This window comes from Ictalurus punctatus, chromosome 12, assembly GCF_001660625.3.
Source record: "Ictalurus punctatus breed USDA103 chromosome 12, Coco_2.0, whole genome shotgun sequence".
NCBI lineage: Eukaryota > Metazoa > Chordata > Actinopteri > Siluriformes > Ictaluridae > Ictalurus > Ictalurus punctatus.
Window position 1 is genome coordinate 27343711 of NC_030427.2, and position 18002 is coordinate 27361712.

Here is an 18002-nt window from a genome sequence, read left to right on the forward strand (position 1 = left end):
AGTGGGCCAAAATATTTCCACAGCAACCGATGGAAAGCCACAGTAACAATCTGTCCAAATCTAAAAACATGTACAGTATAATACGTCTTAAATGAAAAACTAGACATTAAATATGTCGTTATGCCTTAATATGGATTTCCCATGGACATCTTCAACAGTTCAAATTCATTTAACAGGATTAAGATGTTGTTGTTGTTTTCCTGGATATCTGTGAACAAGAACATTAAAAACAAAAGGTGAAGACGTGCAAAGTTCTGTGAGCTGAAAAGCGAAAAGAAAAGAAAAGAAGAAGAAAAAAAAAAAAAGAGGCGAAGGCGTAGAAAAGAATTTGCAGCGAGCAGAACAAGCACGGTGCAGTATGATGGGTGTGAAAACCATAAGGTTAAAAAGATTACAGTGTTGCTTCATATGCAAACAAATATTGATTCTGATATCATTTCATTTATTTCTTTAAAGAGCCGGTTCACTCCAGACTTCATGCTACGTAACGTCCTGAGAAATACACCAGCGACTAGGCGGCATTAGTTACCACTTGGCGATCTTGTATTCCTGCCATGTAAACGCTGAACAATCTGAGGTTTGAGGGGCTGATCAGGGTCACAGCTCGCACAGCACCGAGTTCTCCAGCGTGAAGTCATAGCAGAAGTTGGCCAGGTTCTCGTTGATGTCTCGGGGCAGGTTGATGTCGGGAAGCCGAGGCAGGCCGGCCTGCATGGCGAGGATGTGAGGCGCTAGGGTGAAGGGGATGTCTCCGAGAAGCTCCGAGTGACCTGGGACATCCGTGTTCGCCGGTTCCGCAGAGGGTTCTGAGGTAGGGGGCGCTGGAGAGGACTGGGTGGCTTCTTGGGTTTTGGTCGATGGCTGAAAATCGAACAGCGGAATGTTAAGACTGGGAAAGAATCTTATCTCATCTTATAAGATCCAGGTTTATTTAACACAGCGGTCCACGTAGGTGTCTGAATGCTCACAGAAGACAGTGATACGGTCATTCAAAAACTGAAGCAGAGCTGCTAACAATGTTAACAAGAAAATCCTAACAGGCAGAGGGGAAATTATTTACTTTAGCACAAAGACTCTAGCGTATACAGATGGCTAAACAACCAGATGTGCATCAAGCGAAGCAGAATTACTGTTACAATGAACCAGAAGTGTTTTATTCCTTTCGCACCACGGAAATCTTCCATCCATCCATCCATCCATCCGTGTCCATTTTCCACGGGGTGCTAACCATCGCAGGGCACACACACACGTTCACACACTTGGTAATGCCAATCAGCCTACAACACATGTCTTTTGGAATGGAGGAGGAAACCAGAGCACCCGGAGGAAACCCCACGAAGCACGGGGAGAACCTGCAAGCTCAGCGCACACACACACACACTTCGGAACCTCCAACCCCAGAGGTGCGAGGCAAGCCACCGGGCCCACCTGAAATTTTCAAAATTCACAAAAATTCCGACGAATGACATGCCATAAACGGTTCGGGGCATTTTATAGTGTATAACTTTCGAAAACTATTTTTATATACGTATTGTCCAACGTGACTATTTTATGCCTAATGCATTGGTGTGTTAGTAGAGGGGGGGGGGGAACCCCCCCCCCCCCCCAATGCAATGTTACAGAGAAACGTTTGTGCTTTTTTTTGTTTCCTAATACATCACCTTTTAATAACAATATACAAAATATCTGCAGAGACAGAAAAACTATAAAAAGTAGTTCCACTACAATTCGATTTAGTCTCCTAATGTTTTTTTCCCCTCTATAATCCACAGCAGAGTTTAGAAATGTATAAACGTACGGTAGGCCCGTTTCCAGTTATCCAGTGAATCTGTTCGTTTTCTGTGCTGTAGCGGCGTATATCCAATATCCAGGGCAGCCGGCCAGATATTGGCTCTGTTCCAGTAATTTATTAAACATTCCCTCATCACCCCCCCCCCCGCCATTGCAGTGTTTTATTAACTTAAGTGGAGTTAGATGAGTTGTTGGAGGCTCAAGAGATCAAGTCAACATGGCCGTAATATTTAGCAGAAGGTACTGTGATATATGATGCTTTCAGGTTTGGTTCGGTTGTAACCGATCGCTTTATCCACATCCGAGGGATGACATCATTTCCTTACTTTATATTATCTCATGCTGGTTAGCATGCTAGCTAGTAAACTAGACTTGAAAATATAGAGTCTGTTCCTATCAAGTATTTTTTAGTAAGCTGCTGTATTGTTTTTAAAGTAAATGTATATAAAATCTAAATTATTATTATTATTATTATTAGGTGATATTAGTTTATTTTACACGCTGTTTAAAAAGGTAACTAACGAGTGTATTACATGATATTAGGAAAACGGCCTTATGGTCCGGAATACTTGTTTGTGTTTGGATTTTACAGACCGTCCCCAATGCCCCTTTACTCCGCCCACATCTCAGTCTGAAACCGCAAGCTCCCAGTGCAACCAGATAATTCTCCTTCTGTACCAGAATAAACACTGGAAGCTCTTTCCCAAGATTCCTAGTGAAGGAGATGAATATGATCGGACTATTGTTTAGAAAGTAACGGTAACCATGTTAATGCTGGAGCTTAAAAGCACAAAACCTCAGAAAAACAGGACAGCGAAGGCACCCTTGACAATTCTGAGAAGGTCACCTGTCAAGGAGACAAAATTCGTGACCATCATCACGGATTAGCAGCGATCGTGCGTTAGTTATCGTCCTATCGTCCCGCCATAACGAGCCACGAACAGTACTGAGACCCAGAACAGTCTTACGGTGAGACTGCACTTATTTCCAGCTGCCGACGCACATATAATCCGCTCCGTGGAGTGTTCCTACTCCGAACTGCGTCAACGCACTCGGAGCCCTCGAGCGCACGTCCTTCGCCGTTGTCCTGCATGTAATTAAGGACTGATATGAAACTAAACGCAGGCAAGATGTTACAGGAAATGTCCAGAGTGCAAGCGAGCACACATACTGCAGTGTCCTACAACATCGTACTACGGTGTGTTCGTGTCCCGCGATCAACCACGCTCGCGCTCTCGACTTGTGTGATGGACACGCCACATCATCTAACCCCAATAACACAGAGTGGAAACTCACTGATATGGAGAAGTTTTTCTGTAAGTAGAAGTTTACTGAACGGGTTTTTTTTTTTTTGGAAGGAGTCTCCACTGTCAGCGCTCTGTAATGCCCGTTAAAGTTTTCCACCATGGGAAAGTCTTCAGTAACACGACAAGCTTATTAACTTTGACAGAGAGGAGAGAAGTTGGTGAGGGAACGACTTTATAGTTTATAGCTGCTGTTGTAACGCAAGTGAAAACACTCAAACAGATATAAAAGCATGACCGGTCGTCCGGTAATAATTAAAAATAAATAAATAACAAATTGCTGCGGTATAAGAGGAATGAAATGCTCGCGGCGGTCCCGTTATGGGAAACTTTGGGGGGGGGGGACAGAAATCCTCAATGCACCATTTTGTCATCGAATCATTTCTTATTACAGCACAACTGCAAGTGTTATTAAACTCTGAAAAAAAATGAATCAATCAAGAATTAGAAAATCTACGGATTGAGCGATGAGAAAATGTCTCGCACTTTATTTCAACGGGGGAAAAAAAAAAAAAAACACCTGTTAAATTGTATATCATTCAAACTTTATAATGTAGCGACGGATACACTACACGCGGCGTATATGAAGTAATTACGGACACAACGATCATAACAAACGAATAAAACAAGATCGTGCAAAGAGCTCTATTTCTCTGGCGCATTTCACACATTAAAACGTATTTCAAGCTGCTTTAGGAAAAATAAAATACTGTAGGCAAATAACAAAACGGCGTAATAAATGTAGAATGTTAAAAAAAAATGTCAAATTAATAATAGTGATAAAATGGTAATATTATATTAATAGTAATAGGAAAAATAAAAGGAAACGATTGGGTGAGCTGATCACCTGACGCGGGTAAAGGGGACGAAAAAAAAAGTGGCTTTGAGGGTTTTTCTTCTTTCTCATCTTTCTGTGGCACATACAATCTGTTCTGGTTAATGCCACGCTGCCAAGCAACCACACACTTCAGCCTGCCCCTTACACACACACACACACATCTGCTCTGCATCGTCTTGGCTGCCGTTAAAACCTTATAATTTGCACAATCCAGGCAAAACCCCCTGCAGTATAAGAGCACAAGGCATGTGACTCACTGTGTTACATCAGCCATATGGCCTTTGGCACGGTGCGGTGAGAGCGCTGCCATGTGACTCCCGCTGATTTCAGGTCTGTAACCTGGCACCTACTGCCCACACAGCAGAACCAACACGGCCTTTTCTCTCCCTTTCGCTTTCAGGAAGTGCGCTTCGTCCCGCGTGTGTACACACCTGAGCTGGGAGACGTTACGTTACAGCCAGTTCCCGAACCTTTATTTAAACAATCTGATCAGGTGAGATATGTGGAATCCAGAGTGTACAGGCTGTGTACTGCTTAGTGACAAAAAACACACAAACCCTGCAGTAAATTTTGCCCTCAACCATTCTTAGTTTTATAACTCGGGAATCATTTAAAAAAACAAAAACAAAAAAAAAAACGAGAATTGCGGTAAGCTTTGTGATGAGCGACGTCCTGCGATCAGAAAGGCAAAATCGTAACATCTCGATTGTCAACTTTTTCCTTCACGAAAGTGGGTCATTAGATGAAAGCTCAGATTGGGGACGGCGTAAAATTGACCGCTGTCGAGTCGAGCCTCGCGAGTAACTTCAGCGGACTCTGGTAATAAATCTAGAGCATAATAAAAATGTGCGGCGTACTACACAACATTTCCAGAGAAACGGGACGTTTCAGATTAAAGTCCTTCATTAGCCGTGCAATGAAGGCGAAGTGCTTCTGCGGCTGTAGGAGGTGAAACCCGTGGATTTAAAAAGCAATTAGGAATTTTACTACCACTATAATTTTCACTACCTCGACGTTACTTAGTTTTCTCTGTGGCTGGAGTTTATTAGGCATTGAATACTATGTAGTGAGCAAGTAAATATCTGAAGTAATCTGGGATTCAGCCGAACTTTTAAGCTTGGAGTGTACTTGCTTTGTGTATGTGTACACAAAATGGCCGCCAAAATGAACTCTACATAATGTAATACCAACGTAAATAACGGGGGCAGTATAGCACCAAGCGACTCGGTGTCCGCGACTGACGAAACGCACTAGAGCTGCGTTTCAAATCGGATCCTTAGTGTACAATGACCGACGGAAACCGGCTTTAAACCGGCTTTCCTATTACGTCCATCCATCCATCTTCTATACCGCTTATCCTTCCTTCAGGGTCGCGGGGAACCTGGAGCCTATCCCAGGGAGCATGGGGCACAAGGCGGGGTACACCCTGGACAGGGTGCCAATCCATCACAGGGCTCAATCACACACCCATTCATACACAACAGACACTTTGGACACGCCAATCAGCCTACCATGCATGTGTTTGGACTGGGGGAGGAAACCGGAGTACCCGGAGGAAACCCCCGCAGCACGGGGAGAACATGCACACACACACAGGGCCACGGCGGGAATCGAACCCCCGACCCTGGAGGTGCTAACCACTAAGCCACCGTGCGCCACCTATTACATCGAGTATCTGAATATTTCAAACCCTTCACGTAGCCTTCGACGCCGTGTTCTGAATTAGTAAACGTAAGGTTTTAAAGCTCATGACAACAATCACGACGACGGCGGAGAGTTCCGAGTGCGTCCGAGCGTTTAACGTAGCTGTGCACCAAATCGCGAGACTTTTTACAGCTCCGCTTTTACGGCTCCGGCGTGCCAGCGAGTGTACTTCTCCAGATGTACGTAAAGCACACGGGTGAAGACGTGAAAAGTGGCGCTCGTGCTGCTTCGGCACGTGCAGGTCAGGTGTCAACCGGGCAGTAACATTCCTGCAGAAAAGGAGCGTCGAAAATGGTGGATTTTCATCTATGAAGTGTAAAACCCTACATATCAACAACAACAACAACAACAACAACAAAACTCTAATGTGGGCAAATAAATACAAACGGAATTGAAACGTTCACATTTTTGATAGAACCACAAGATCATCCTTGTGTCCTTCGCTACAAAAACAGAACATTTATGCCTCGTGTTTTGTACGCTAGTAGCAATGCTAATAGCTACAACGCAATTGAATTCAATATATTTTTAATTATCTACAATTCTAAAGCAGGAACTCGACATTCCTACCAAGTGTTATTTTTCCCCCGAGTACTACAAATACCCGGTCCTTTTCACACGTCACCATCTATAAACCCTCAGACTACAGTATGACAGATTTTAAACCCTTAATGCGTTTTGTAGGGAGAAAGAAATGATGAGACAACAAAAGAGGAGATATTTATGTATCTTAGTCATATATTAAACCATTTCGAAAAAAAGACATCATCGCTGGAATCAAAGCTTTCCACGTTCGAGCTTGGGAGGTCCTGAAAAAGACGACGTAGAGTGTGTACCATGTCATTACAGTGTTAGGAGACAATACTAAAAGCTCAAAACATGCTAGGGTTAATAAATATTACATAAATAAATATTTGTCACTTCAGCAATTCGTCGCCTTTGAACTGAAACATGTACACACACGTACACGACTCACCTTTGACGGTTGTACGATGACGTTGGTGGCTAATTGCGCTGCGTTTCTGGATTGCCGTTTCGCTCCCTGTTCTTCTGCCGTGTCTCCTGGAGAACAAGAGATGGTGAGATTGAATCCATCAAGTAAAACAACCAGGAGTAAACATCCAGCAGGTCAGCTTTATGCGTGGCGTCCTTTTTCTTGCAGAACCCTACAGAACTCCTTGCTGCACGCTAGTTTCGAATTGGCCTTCCGTTGTAACCGTTGCTGTCCTTATTAGATATCGCGCACGGTACTATTCGCGACGTTCTTGCGCCGTGAGGTTTGTCCTCTTGCTGTCTAGCATTTCTTTGGCTAGCATGGTTGACCGGTTTTCCTCGCTACACCACACAAAGCCAGTCAAACCTTTCTTTTCCAGTTGCTGCGACACGGTGCGGCAGGAAAGCGCTATCCGCCCTCTTCCGCATCCATTAGCTCACAGACAATGCAGCGAGTGATGGCCACGAAGGCCTGTGATTGGCTGGTGTCACTTCGACAGGGCAGAGTGAGATCGGGTGCATCTCAATCAGCTCTGTAATTTAGTAGTCAGGGAACTGATCATGGAGTCGGTCATTTTAAGGGCCGTCTCAATCGCGAAATCCTTCCTGGTCGTTCTGGATCGTTCGCCCTCTAAAAACATCCCACGATGCACTGCGAAAACCAGGGAGCATCGATGCTCACCATGTTCCCTTACAGGAAATGACATATTTTCTGAAGCCTCTCAGCTGGACAAAATGGCCAGAGTGCCATGAGAGAAACACGCTTGATTAAGCTAACGAGATTTACAGAACGTATAATGTCAGAAAGATATCGGTCCTGTATGTTGTTGAGTAAATGCCAGCGGTGACGTTTTACAACGCGGGTACATAGTCATCAGTGTCCCAATGCGCAGTGAGCCAGGATCTTTACCGGTACCTCGTGTTCACCACCTAGAGAGCTGATTGAGACACGCCCAATTTCATCCCTTCTATGCCCAATTTTGCTCTCTCGATTCCTCGACATGGACGGCTGTGCCGTCGTCGAGATTCGAACTCATTCGAATTTCCCGATGTCAGAGCGAGCACTTTTTTCTCTCGAGTCATTCGGGAGTCCTGCGAAAGTGTTTTTCAGCATAAAAAAAAAAAAACACTCCAAGGAGCGCTCGTTCTTTTCTCTCGCCTCCGACCGAACAAAAAAAACATGACGTTCAAATTATGTTTGGAAACCGTACCCCACAGAAGGAAGAACAAACGCTTTCCCGTGAGAGAAGGTTCGACAGATTATACACCGCGGATGTACGCACACTCCTCAAACGATCGTCGTGACGTTTCCACGCGTGTCATCGAGGGACGATCTGCTCTGGGCGTTCAGAAACGACTCATTATGTCAGGCTATGAATGGAGACGCTCTATTCCTACGGACTTTGAGTTTCTTATTTTGGCCTTCGTATTTTTCGGCTCGGCTTTTCCCAGACAGACCTCCGTCCTCTAGAGGCTTCAGACGCGCTGACTCACGGACCCACCACAATTATCCCAGCGTTTGATCTCAGCACAAGCACTTCACATGGACGACCTCACGAGACTCTGGTGTCCATGGATGCAGAAATGGACAAAAAAGCTCTACAGAGGAAACACACGCCCACGTGTCTCCCATGAGCATGGGACAAGAGCTTAACAGCGCTCCAAGCTGAAGATGAAGATTTGGAACTAGATGCTGTAAAAAGCCAGCCAGAGCAGATAAAACCTCCGAAGGAGCACAGCTGCTCGTGACTTTAGATGCACAGCGTGGTCAGTGTGGAGCATCTGCTCTTGAACGTGTCAGCTGCATTCGCTGCACGAACACGCACCTCTCCGAATGCCTCAAATATATACCGAGCAGTTTCTCCTAATTCTGCTGACCCTTCCTCCATCAAGCTCAGGGTAAGGGCGTATATTATGTCCTATCCCGCGACTCGGATAAAAGCCACGGTTTTGGTTATAAGTGAAAATAAAATGAGTCGTGCGGACAGAACACCCGTGATAATCCTGTGACAGTTATATTCGTATCACAGCTGTTCGCTTCAAACTGGTGGGAGAACTCGCTGGGACCGCGCGCATCATACATCAGCTCAGATACGTCTTACATCGTCACGCCTGAAAGCAGTACAGACAAAGACACGCCCCCTGATACGTCTGCCGCGTGTTACTTGCCTGTCGCAGCCTTCAGCCTGATCAGCGCAGTGGAGGACGATGCGGCAGAACCCATGTCACGAAATGTTCTTCTGTGCAGACCTCGCAGTACCACCCAGAGAGTCGGATTCTGATAAAACTCTATTCTATTGGACCTCTTTTCTGTTCTGTTCTCTACTATTCTATCCTGATTATCCTCTATTATGTTCCACAGCATTCGATTCTAATAGAGCTATTCAACTCCGAGAAAACAATTCAATCACGTTCTATCGTATTCTGCTAAAACTATTTCATTCTAGCCAATTGTGTTCTTGTAAAATTCAATTTTATTCTATTTATTTCAGAACCACTCGATGATTCGGATAGAGATCCATTGCATTCTGTTCCAACAAAACTCCAGTCGTAGAAACTTCTATTCTATTCTCATAAAAAAAAAAAACGTTTTTATTCCCAAACACCTCTATTCTATTCTGTTCCGTTCTGATAATACGCACTGCCTCACCCAGCGTGCTATCTTTTCAGCCTGTTCCAGCACACGCCTGAAACATGACAAGGACTTGCTGTGGAAACACATTAGACCCTGGAGTACGCCGTAGTCTGGAGAGACACGACTCAAACTGTTTGTGCGCAAAGTCAATATGTCGCCTTGTCGACTGTAAATCCGCGCCATCACCAAGACTACGGTCCAAATCCACGCCTGATTCATGCACAGAACTCCAGACTAAAGCTGAGGGATCAGTGTGAGAGTGAACACAATCGAGTAAAATCTGAGTCTCACTTTTGAAGGTAGGATTCAGAGCTTTGGCTTTCAGAGAAACGGCCATCTTCACTTTCCTTTTCAACAGTGTGTGGTGACACGGCACGGGACAATGTAGTTAGACTATTTCATAAGATCAGATTTCAGAAGCACGGGGAAGGAAGGAAATTTGGGCGAGCCACATATTGCGTGAAAACAGGCTCTGCAAGCGCAAGTGCAGAAACAACAGAAATGTAACATATTGTATTTCACCTCAAAGTTTCCATGACAAAAGGAACCACGAAGCACTGCTGTGTTGCCCTTGAACGGTAGATCGTCGGCTTCCGATACTGTGAACCTTCTTATTCACTCATCACAGTAAAATCACACCGGTGCCTTGTGTGTGTTACACTGATCAACCTTCTCTGTAATAGCGTTGCTAAAATTTTAGACACCTATTTTTTTAAAAAAAAGAGTCTAGCAAAAAATCTAGTGACTCTCTGAGCGTATGCCAGCAACTGTGCAGCTCTGAATACAGCTCTTCAGCTTTACATCTCAGTTTCTGATTATAAAACAGAGTACATGGTTCATTTGGCTCACCATCAGTGTGTAAAGGCAACGACCAATCCCTGATCAGCTTTGTTCCCAACGACCAATCCCTGATCAGCTTTGTTCCCAACGACCAATCCCTGATCAGCTTTGTTCCCAACGACCAATCCCTGATCAGCTTTGTTCCCAACGACCAATCCCTGATCAGCTTTGTTCCCAACGACCAATCCCTGATCAGCTTTGTTCCCAACGACCAATCCCTGACCACCTTTGTTCCCAACGATCAATCCCTGATCACCTTTGCTCCAAAGGACCAATCCCTGATCACTTTTGTTCCAAAGGACCAATCCCTGATCACCTTTGCTCCAAAGGACCAATCCCTGAACACCTTTGCTCCAAAGGACCAATCCCTGATCACCTTTGCTCCAAAGGACCAATCCCTGATCACCTTTGCTCCAAAGGACCAATCCCTGATCACTTTTGTTCCAAAGGACCAATCCCTGATCACCTTTGCCCCAAATATTGTGTTATTCCATCTTTAACAGTTTCCTTCTTGTCCATTTCGTGGCTCTTCACCGCTTCAGCTTGTCTCCATTCTTCATAGAAATGATATTCTATTACATCCTGATTAAAAGCTCTATTCTATTCTGCTCTGACAGCACTTTATTCAGTTCATATAAAACTCCAGTCTGTTTTATTCTGCTCTTTAGACACGTTTTGATATATGACTAAATGAATTTATGACGTCACTTGTTGACTTCTAACGCCTTTCAGAGAGTGCATGAGCTACTTTACCCTGAAAAGACTTGGCAACACTGGGTATAAAGTCTCCAAATAAGCACAAGCACACAAATGTAGTTAGTACAAACGTTTTGTTCGGCTAAGCATTAAATCCGTTTTATTAAAAGCGTTGTTGTTGTTTTTTTCTTTTCTCCACTCACCTATAATGACAAATCCGTCAGTCTCTCTCTCGGATGGTGGAGACTTTTTAGAGTCCTTCCGATGTCCGAAGAAACTGAACATCTTGCTGTACCAGAATAACGAAAGTTAAACTGAAATCTTACTAAAAACAACAAGACATCTACTGACAACCATGAACTGTAATGTTAAGCACGACTAGTTCAATAAAGGCACAAGGCGCGGTGACGTCACATGTAGACTATTTAGCTTTAGCTTACCGTGACTTTCTGCTATTTATACCAAACTCTAAAGGAAAGAAAAAACCCTCAGCAACAGAAATAGCATGTGCTGTATCAAGTTAACTTAATCCCATGGTCATTTCTTCAGGTGTTATAAATATAAACAGCGCGTGAACGAAGTTATCACTTCGACTGCTCAAGTTTTTGTTTACAAATGTCACTCTGAATGACACTGCGCATGCGCAAAGTTAATCACGTGTGGTGTGTTTTTTTCATAGTCCAAGTGGAAACTAAATACAAGCAACGATGGTTCCAATGGAGCTAGTGATGTACATATTATAGGTTTGCATATACAGTTCAAATGTATATTTTAACATTATGTATAATATACATTTGGTCTATATTCAGTCTATTCAGGAAGTTTTACTCAAGCTTTTACCTGTTTATGACCGCACAGTTTAATTGATGTAGTAGCTTCTCCAGTAAGTAAATCGTACCTTTGAAATGATAGTGAGCTAAATTACTTTGTATATTAATCAGATATTAAATCAGTATCAATATGATATATTATTAAAATCGTTTCATAGATGTCTGCTGAAAGAAAGTGGGGCTTTTAGCATTGTCGTACCAGTGATGTGTCGTTTATGCACGAGTTGGTTCTTTGATTCGGTTCTTTTAGGTGAAATATGAGAGTCGATTCGCAGATGTGGTCGTATTTTTATTTTGTTTTGAAGATGCAGGCTATGTCATTACTGCTGCAGTGTAATTAAATTAAAATGGCTCCATGGTGGGAAGTGTGTTTGACTCTAAGTTGTGTCTTTGGCCATCCGGTGTCGATTTGATTCTCGGGTTTGGACAGGGAGGATTCGCTGCACTGCTGCATGTATATAGTCTTGTATAAATGTATATAGTCTTGAATGTTAGCAGAGACAATTAGTCATGATAAATGAAAATGAATCTTCTTGATGAGTCAGAGATACAGCAGCACAATAACATTAATGCAGAGATGCTTAATGTATTCGTCAGTGCATATTTGTAACAAAACGGATTTGTAACTGATTTCACAATTATTTAATTATCTTAGAATGTGTTCGACCTTATTATGGTCAGTAAGTATTCTTCTTTGAGTAAATATCATAAACCGTTCTAAATGTGCCTGTGTGTGTGTGTGTGTGTGTGTAAAGTCTTGCGTTTTTATTATATTATGGGATTCATTTATTTCTAAGAAGGTTGCAAACTGACCCGTTTGGAAGCCGAAAGAATCGAGTCTCACTGATGGGCTGAGTCAAATGATGTGATTCACTGAAAAGAGCCAGAATTCACGTCACACTGTCGTATTCAGTCTTCTTCAAGCAACTTATAAGCAGCGCCTACAGTTTATTATTATTATTATTATTATTATTATTATTATTAGTAGTAGTAGTAGTAGTAGTAGTAATAATAATAATAATAATAATAATAATAATAGCTCAATTTTATTCAAAAGTCCATTTATACACACAAATCTATGCAATTCAATATCTGTATTAAGGAGTTTATCCTTTCTGTGAAACAAGAAACACTAACTGCAAAACTGTTGCTTTGCTTTTCAATTTTATTTAAATCCCGGATGGTATTTATTTATTTATTTATTTTCTTATCTTTTTTATTTTTACTTGTTATGTTAACGGTATTGTATACCAATACTGTAATTATCAAATAGTTCATCTAAAATATCTATCTATCTATCTATCTATCTATCTATCTATCTATCTATCTATCTATCACTAGGTGTGGAACTAGAAACGCGGTTTTTAGTTCATTACGGAAGTTAAAAGTTGACGGACAATACGGAAGTAGACGCTGCACTTAAAGGGGAAATACGTCAAAGTGCGATTTTTTACGCGGTTCTTTTTCATTCCTTCCCGTTTTGCACCAAGACTCTGGAATTTCACCGCAAACACAAGCTGAAACTGCAAATCGTGTAAAATGACGGGTGTATTCGAGGCTCCAAAAACCAGGATAAACGCGTCGATGCTCTCTCAGTACGTGAGCAGGCCGGTGTGTTTCATAGGGCGCGTGGGAAAGGTAAAGAAACCGAACAGCAAACAGCGCGTGCACTCAGTGACTCGTTCTGACTACGTTTTCATGCACATTAATATTCCGATATTAATAAGGATCGCACTATTCTAATTAATATTGAATCATGTAAACGCAATAATCCGATTACCTGAGTCAAATTCAGACAATAGTCCGATTCTGGTCAATAGTCTGATGGAATATACCTGTTTTTGTTCAGAAATTTGTTGCATGTAAACACCTTATTCAGAAAATCTACTAAAAGGATATATATATTAGTGTGTGTGTGCGTGCTCAGTCCTCAAGGAATTGTGGGTGATAACAGATGCATAGTTGTAGACTGTAGGCGTACTTACAACAAGCATGTATACAGGAAGATTCTGATGTCTGTACGCATATCAACATCGTATTCGGAATATGACTAACCCGAGTATAGACTTTAAACTTAGTTTGGCGTGCATGTAAACGTAGTCAGTGTTGAATACAGCAGACAGGACGCTTAATAATGTTCATCATGTAACTCTGAGGTCCATACAGTCAAACCGTGGACTGTAACCCATGCAAACATGATGCTGCAGTAAAAAATAATCAGGCTTAGTTATTTGCTAACAAAAACAAGTGATTGACAGAAATGTAATGCCTGTATATTTCTGTAAGTGGCTGAAGCGTAATCGGCGTAGTATTTATACTTTTTTTTGTTAGAATTTTGTCAAAATCTGTAATTTGACTCCACAGAGAGCAACCAACAAAACAAAAACATACTACTTTTTTCTTTTTTTAAAGTAAAAAAAAAAAACGTATCTCTTATAGTTATGCTTTGTTTTACTACTAATTAATGATACGGACTGAGATTTTAATACATTTAAATAACTAAAAAGTTTATGGTATAAGCTTGTATTCAGGTAAGTCAGTAGTATGTATGAGTTCATGATTTTTTCAGACACTAGCTTGGCTTTAATCCTCAGAATAATCCTCTAGAGCACTTTCTGTACGTTGTTTCAGTACGCATTTGTTTCATTTATATTAGTCACTGTTGAGATTTGGTTTCAATCGGTTTAATTCACATGAACAGTCAATCAGGTAAGGAGTTGATGAAGATAAAATCATCATAAAAGAATTTCTTCCGCAACAAAATTTCTATAAAAAAGGAAAAAAAAGTCCATGATTCGACTCTGTAAGAGAGCCGTGGTTCTCAAACCGGGGCTGCATAGAAATTATAGAACATTATCTTTTAAAAAAAAATTTCTTTTACCTGTATGTTGGGGTTGTCAAGCTTCGAACTACCATGTACATAAAAATGAGAAATATTAATCAGTGAAATCAGTTATACACAGCTCACTAAGGCGCACACCGAACAGAGATATCCGCTGATCTAATAGTGTATAAAAAAGAACCACCGCTGTAGAGAACGACGTCGACTGAAATATTACTATTCGAGTGACGAACAAAACGAATACATACTACATTTAAAAAAAACACACACACACATCGTTGCTAATTACACTTTATACTTTCTTAAATAATTATAAAGACCGGAATTTAAACGTGAAAAGGTTTATTTTAGAAATGTGTATTCCGCTTTCATACTTTAGTTACTACTTCTTTTTTTTTTTAGTATTATTGAGCATTTGTTAGACATTAACTGGGCTTTAATATTCATCAAAATCCTCTACAGCACTATATAATATAATGAATAATGCTGGGTTGTGATTTCCGTCACTATAACGGCGATAAAATACGGCGGACGCGTCACACACCCCACTCTGAGAACGCTATAGAGCAACCCTTCTTGAGTTAGAAATAATGTTTTCCAGATCAGTTGAACACGGCGGTCATGAAACCTGTTCCTGGAGATCTGCGTTTCTGCTCCAACCGTAATTGTGCCCACCTGACCATCTAATCACTGCCTTAAGAAGTTCTTCGATCAGCTGAAATGGTTGTGTTCGATTTTGGTTGGAGATGAGACCTGCAGGAAGGGAGATCTCCAGGAAGAGGGTTGGGGACCACTGGTTTAGCTGATGATATGGAGCTGTAAGAGTAAGAGCAAGAGCGCTTGTTTTTTTTTTTCTTTTTTCTTTCACAGGTCCATCCATCTGGCAAATCGTTCACGTTGACCGACGGAGAGGGAAAGAATGCATCCGTGGAGCTTAACGATCCTGTACGTGCTCTTTGCCTATACATACATACATCCATGTATTAACAGGAGAAACAGATCTGTGTCATATCTTTACAGCATCCATATGCAACATCCTGAGCTGATAATCAGACTTGTTTTGAGTTGTACTGTAGATATCGATGCAGGGTTTAAGGCACAGCTAGTTTATTTATGGAATTTTTCAATAACTGGGGAAAAAAAACAAAAAAAAAAACCATGCAGGTAAAGAAACTTGTGCCTCCAGCATTTTGCACAGTACACATACAGTTTTAAAAGTCTTATAGACATTTTTTTTTTTATATATATATATATAAGAAGTGTTTGAGAAGGAGTATGAGAATTGTCCCCTCCTTCTCTCGCAGCTGGAAGAGGAGTTGAGCGGAATAGTGGAAGTTATCGGAATGGTGTCGAATAAAGGAACCATCATGGCTGCGGTGTACAACATGTTCAGGGAGGAGAAAGGAATTTCCTTTGGTGAGCGCATCACGATGATCGTTATAGACTTCAGGACAGCTGCTCGTTCATGCAGTCAGCCAATCACGTGGCAGCAGGACAATACGTAAAATCATGCATGAGCTTTTTCACGTCGAACATCAGAATTACGGGAAGGGGGGCGTGAACTCTGTGAGTTTCAGTATTTCAGAAGCCGCTGAGCTCCTGGGAGTTTCACTGAACAGTCTCTATAGTTGTCTCCCTGCAGTTCTCGCCTGGTTTTTCACTGAAGATGAGCAGGCTGGATGGGAGACCTCCTGGGGAGAACTAAGGTTGCTGCTGGAAGTGGTATTAGTGAGGCCAGCAGGGGGCGCTCACCCTGTGGTGTGTGTGGGGTCGAATGCTCCAGTATAGTGACGGGGACACTATACTGTAAAAACAGCACCGTCTTTCAGCTGAGACGTTAAACCGAGGTCCTGACTCTCAGTGCTCGTCAAAAAGCCCAGGACACTTCTCGTAAAAGAGTCGGGGTATAACCCCGGGGACCTGGCGAAATTCCCCCATTGGCCCTTCTCTATCATCTATATTAATCCCCATCTCCGAATTGGCTACATCACTCTCTCCTCTGCACTAATAGCTGGTGTGTGGTGGGCGTTCTGGCGCGTTATCATCCATACTGTTGTTGGTTGAGGAGATCCCCCCGCCCCCCGCCCCTATGTAAAGCGCTTTGAGTGTCTAGAAAAGTGCTACATAAATGTAACTCTAATAGAGTTTACACAGAATGGTGCAAAAAAAACAAAACCCATCCATTTGAACAGCAGGTGGACAGAAACGCCTTGTTGATTTAAAGAGATCAGACCGGTTCTGGTTCTAGACCCGACTGGTTCTAATGATCCGGTGAAGACGTCGCACTCTTTACAAACGTGGTGAGAGGAAAAGCACCTCAACACATCGAACCGTGAGGCAGATGAGTGACAACAGCAGAAGACCACATCAGGTTCCACTCCTTTCCGCCAAGAACAGAATCCGAGTCTACAGTTGAAGATCGGATATCGATCAGGCGCCGTTTTCAACCCAAATGTCCAGGTTCTGTCGTGCTGCTGCCACGTGATCGGCTGAGTGGATAATCGCGCGAATGAGTGGGTGTACCTATTAAAGCGGCCGGTTAGTGTATTTATATATCACGGTATTCCAGTTTGTCGTGGAAACTTGTGCGAGGAATGTTTTTATTTCTCCGTAAAAGAGAGTCAGTATGTTTTTGATTGAGTATTATAAGACGTTTTCTTTTCTTCTTCTTCTTCTTCTTCTTCTTCTTCTCTGCAGATTTGGAGCTGTATAACGAGGCCCTGAAAGTGCTTCACGATTTTCCGCAGTATTACCCTTTCGAGGTGTCGTCGAGCGGATGAGACGAAGCAACACCCTGCGCTATTTCTTTCTCCCTCTGATTTTTTTTTTCCCTCCTCCTTTCTTTTATTGTGTACGTAGTTTTCTTTCCCTTGTAAATAATCTAAAGCCGTTGCTGAAAGCTGTTCATTTTTGTTACTTCACAAATAAAAAGTCTCACTGAGGAGACACATTTTGGTTTGTTGATCTCGAAATTGTTTGTGTACAGTGATTTATTATTTTTATTTTTTTTAGTGTTGTAAAGATTCAGTGAATCAAATGAAAGATTCACTGAATCAAATGAAAGATTCACTGAATCAAATCAATGCACTGTTTGATAGACAGTATGACCTTGATTCAAAATGGCGTGCATCGGTCAAACGTCACGGCGAGGAATTCATAATGTGCGTCTCTCTCTCTCTCTCTCTCTCTCTCTCTCTCTCTCTCTCTCTCTCTCTCGTCATTTTCTCGGTAGTTCTTCTATTACTAATTTACGCTTGCCCCAGTTGATTGCGTATCCTCAGAGTTTACAGTCTAGTGTCGTACAATAAGAAACGGACAACGACAACAGGGTTGGAAACGTTTACCGATACATCACTAACGTGCTTGTTTACTTCACAGCAAATAAACACATCACAGATGTGACACACAAAAAAAACCACGTTTGTTTAATAGCTGAACGTTCCGGCTTCGTGAAACGTACCTCAAACAAATTGCATGAAATTATTTAAATTAATGGCATTCTCTGTATATTGAAATATTGAATCACTGA

General features: G+C 42.1%; 2 protein-coding genes across 4 annotated transcripts in view; one reads left to right on the top strand and one right to left on the bottom strand.

The window, feature by feature from the left end:
- umad1 (UBAP1-MVB12-associated (UMA) domain containing 1) overlaps positions 1–11808 on the bottom strand; it is a 12882-nt gene extending 1074 nt beyond the window's left edge. Inside the window, exons 1-5 of one of the 3 annotated variants that reach the window (XR_006983309.2) lie at positions 11242–11449; positions 11005–11090; positions 6614–6699; positions 530–861; positions 1–208 (exon numbers count right to left, since the gene is read on the bottom strand). The exon at positions 1–208 is cut by the window's left edge and continues 1074 nt beyond it. Coding sequence is in view for 2 of the 3 variants with exons in the window: in XM_017481070.3 (XP_017336559.1) it covers positions 598–861; positions 6614–6699; positions 11005–11086 (432 nt within the window). In the remaining variant the exon portion in view is untranslated. Of the gene's footprint in view, positions 862–6613; positions 6700–11004; positions 11091–11241; positions 11450–11641 lie in introns of those variants that run through there. The other 2 variants (XM_017481070.3, XM_017481069.3) reach the window with 2 other exon arrangements.
- A 1279-nt stretch (positions 11809–13087) lies between these two features.
- On the top strand, positions 13088–17445 carry rpa3 (replication protein A3). Its single transcript, NM_001201041.1, is given in 4 exon segments — positions 13088–13269; positions 15344–15418; positions 15778–15889; positions 17171–17445. Coding segments are annotated over 4 exon segments (369 nt in total). The 5' UTR covers positions 13088–13170; the 3' UTR covers positions 17254–17445.
- Positions 17446–18002: the final 557 nt, after the last annotated feature.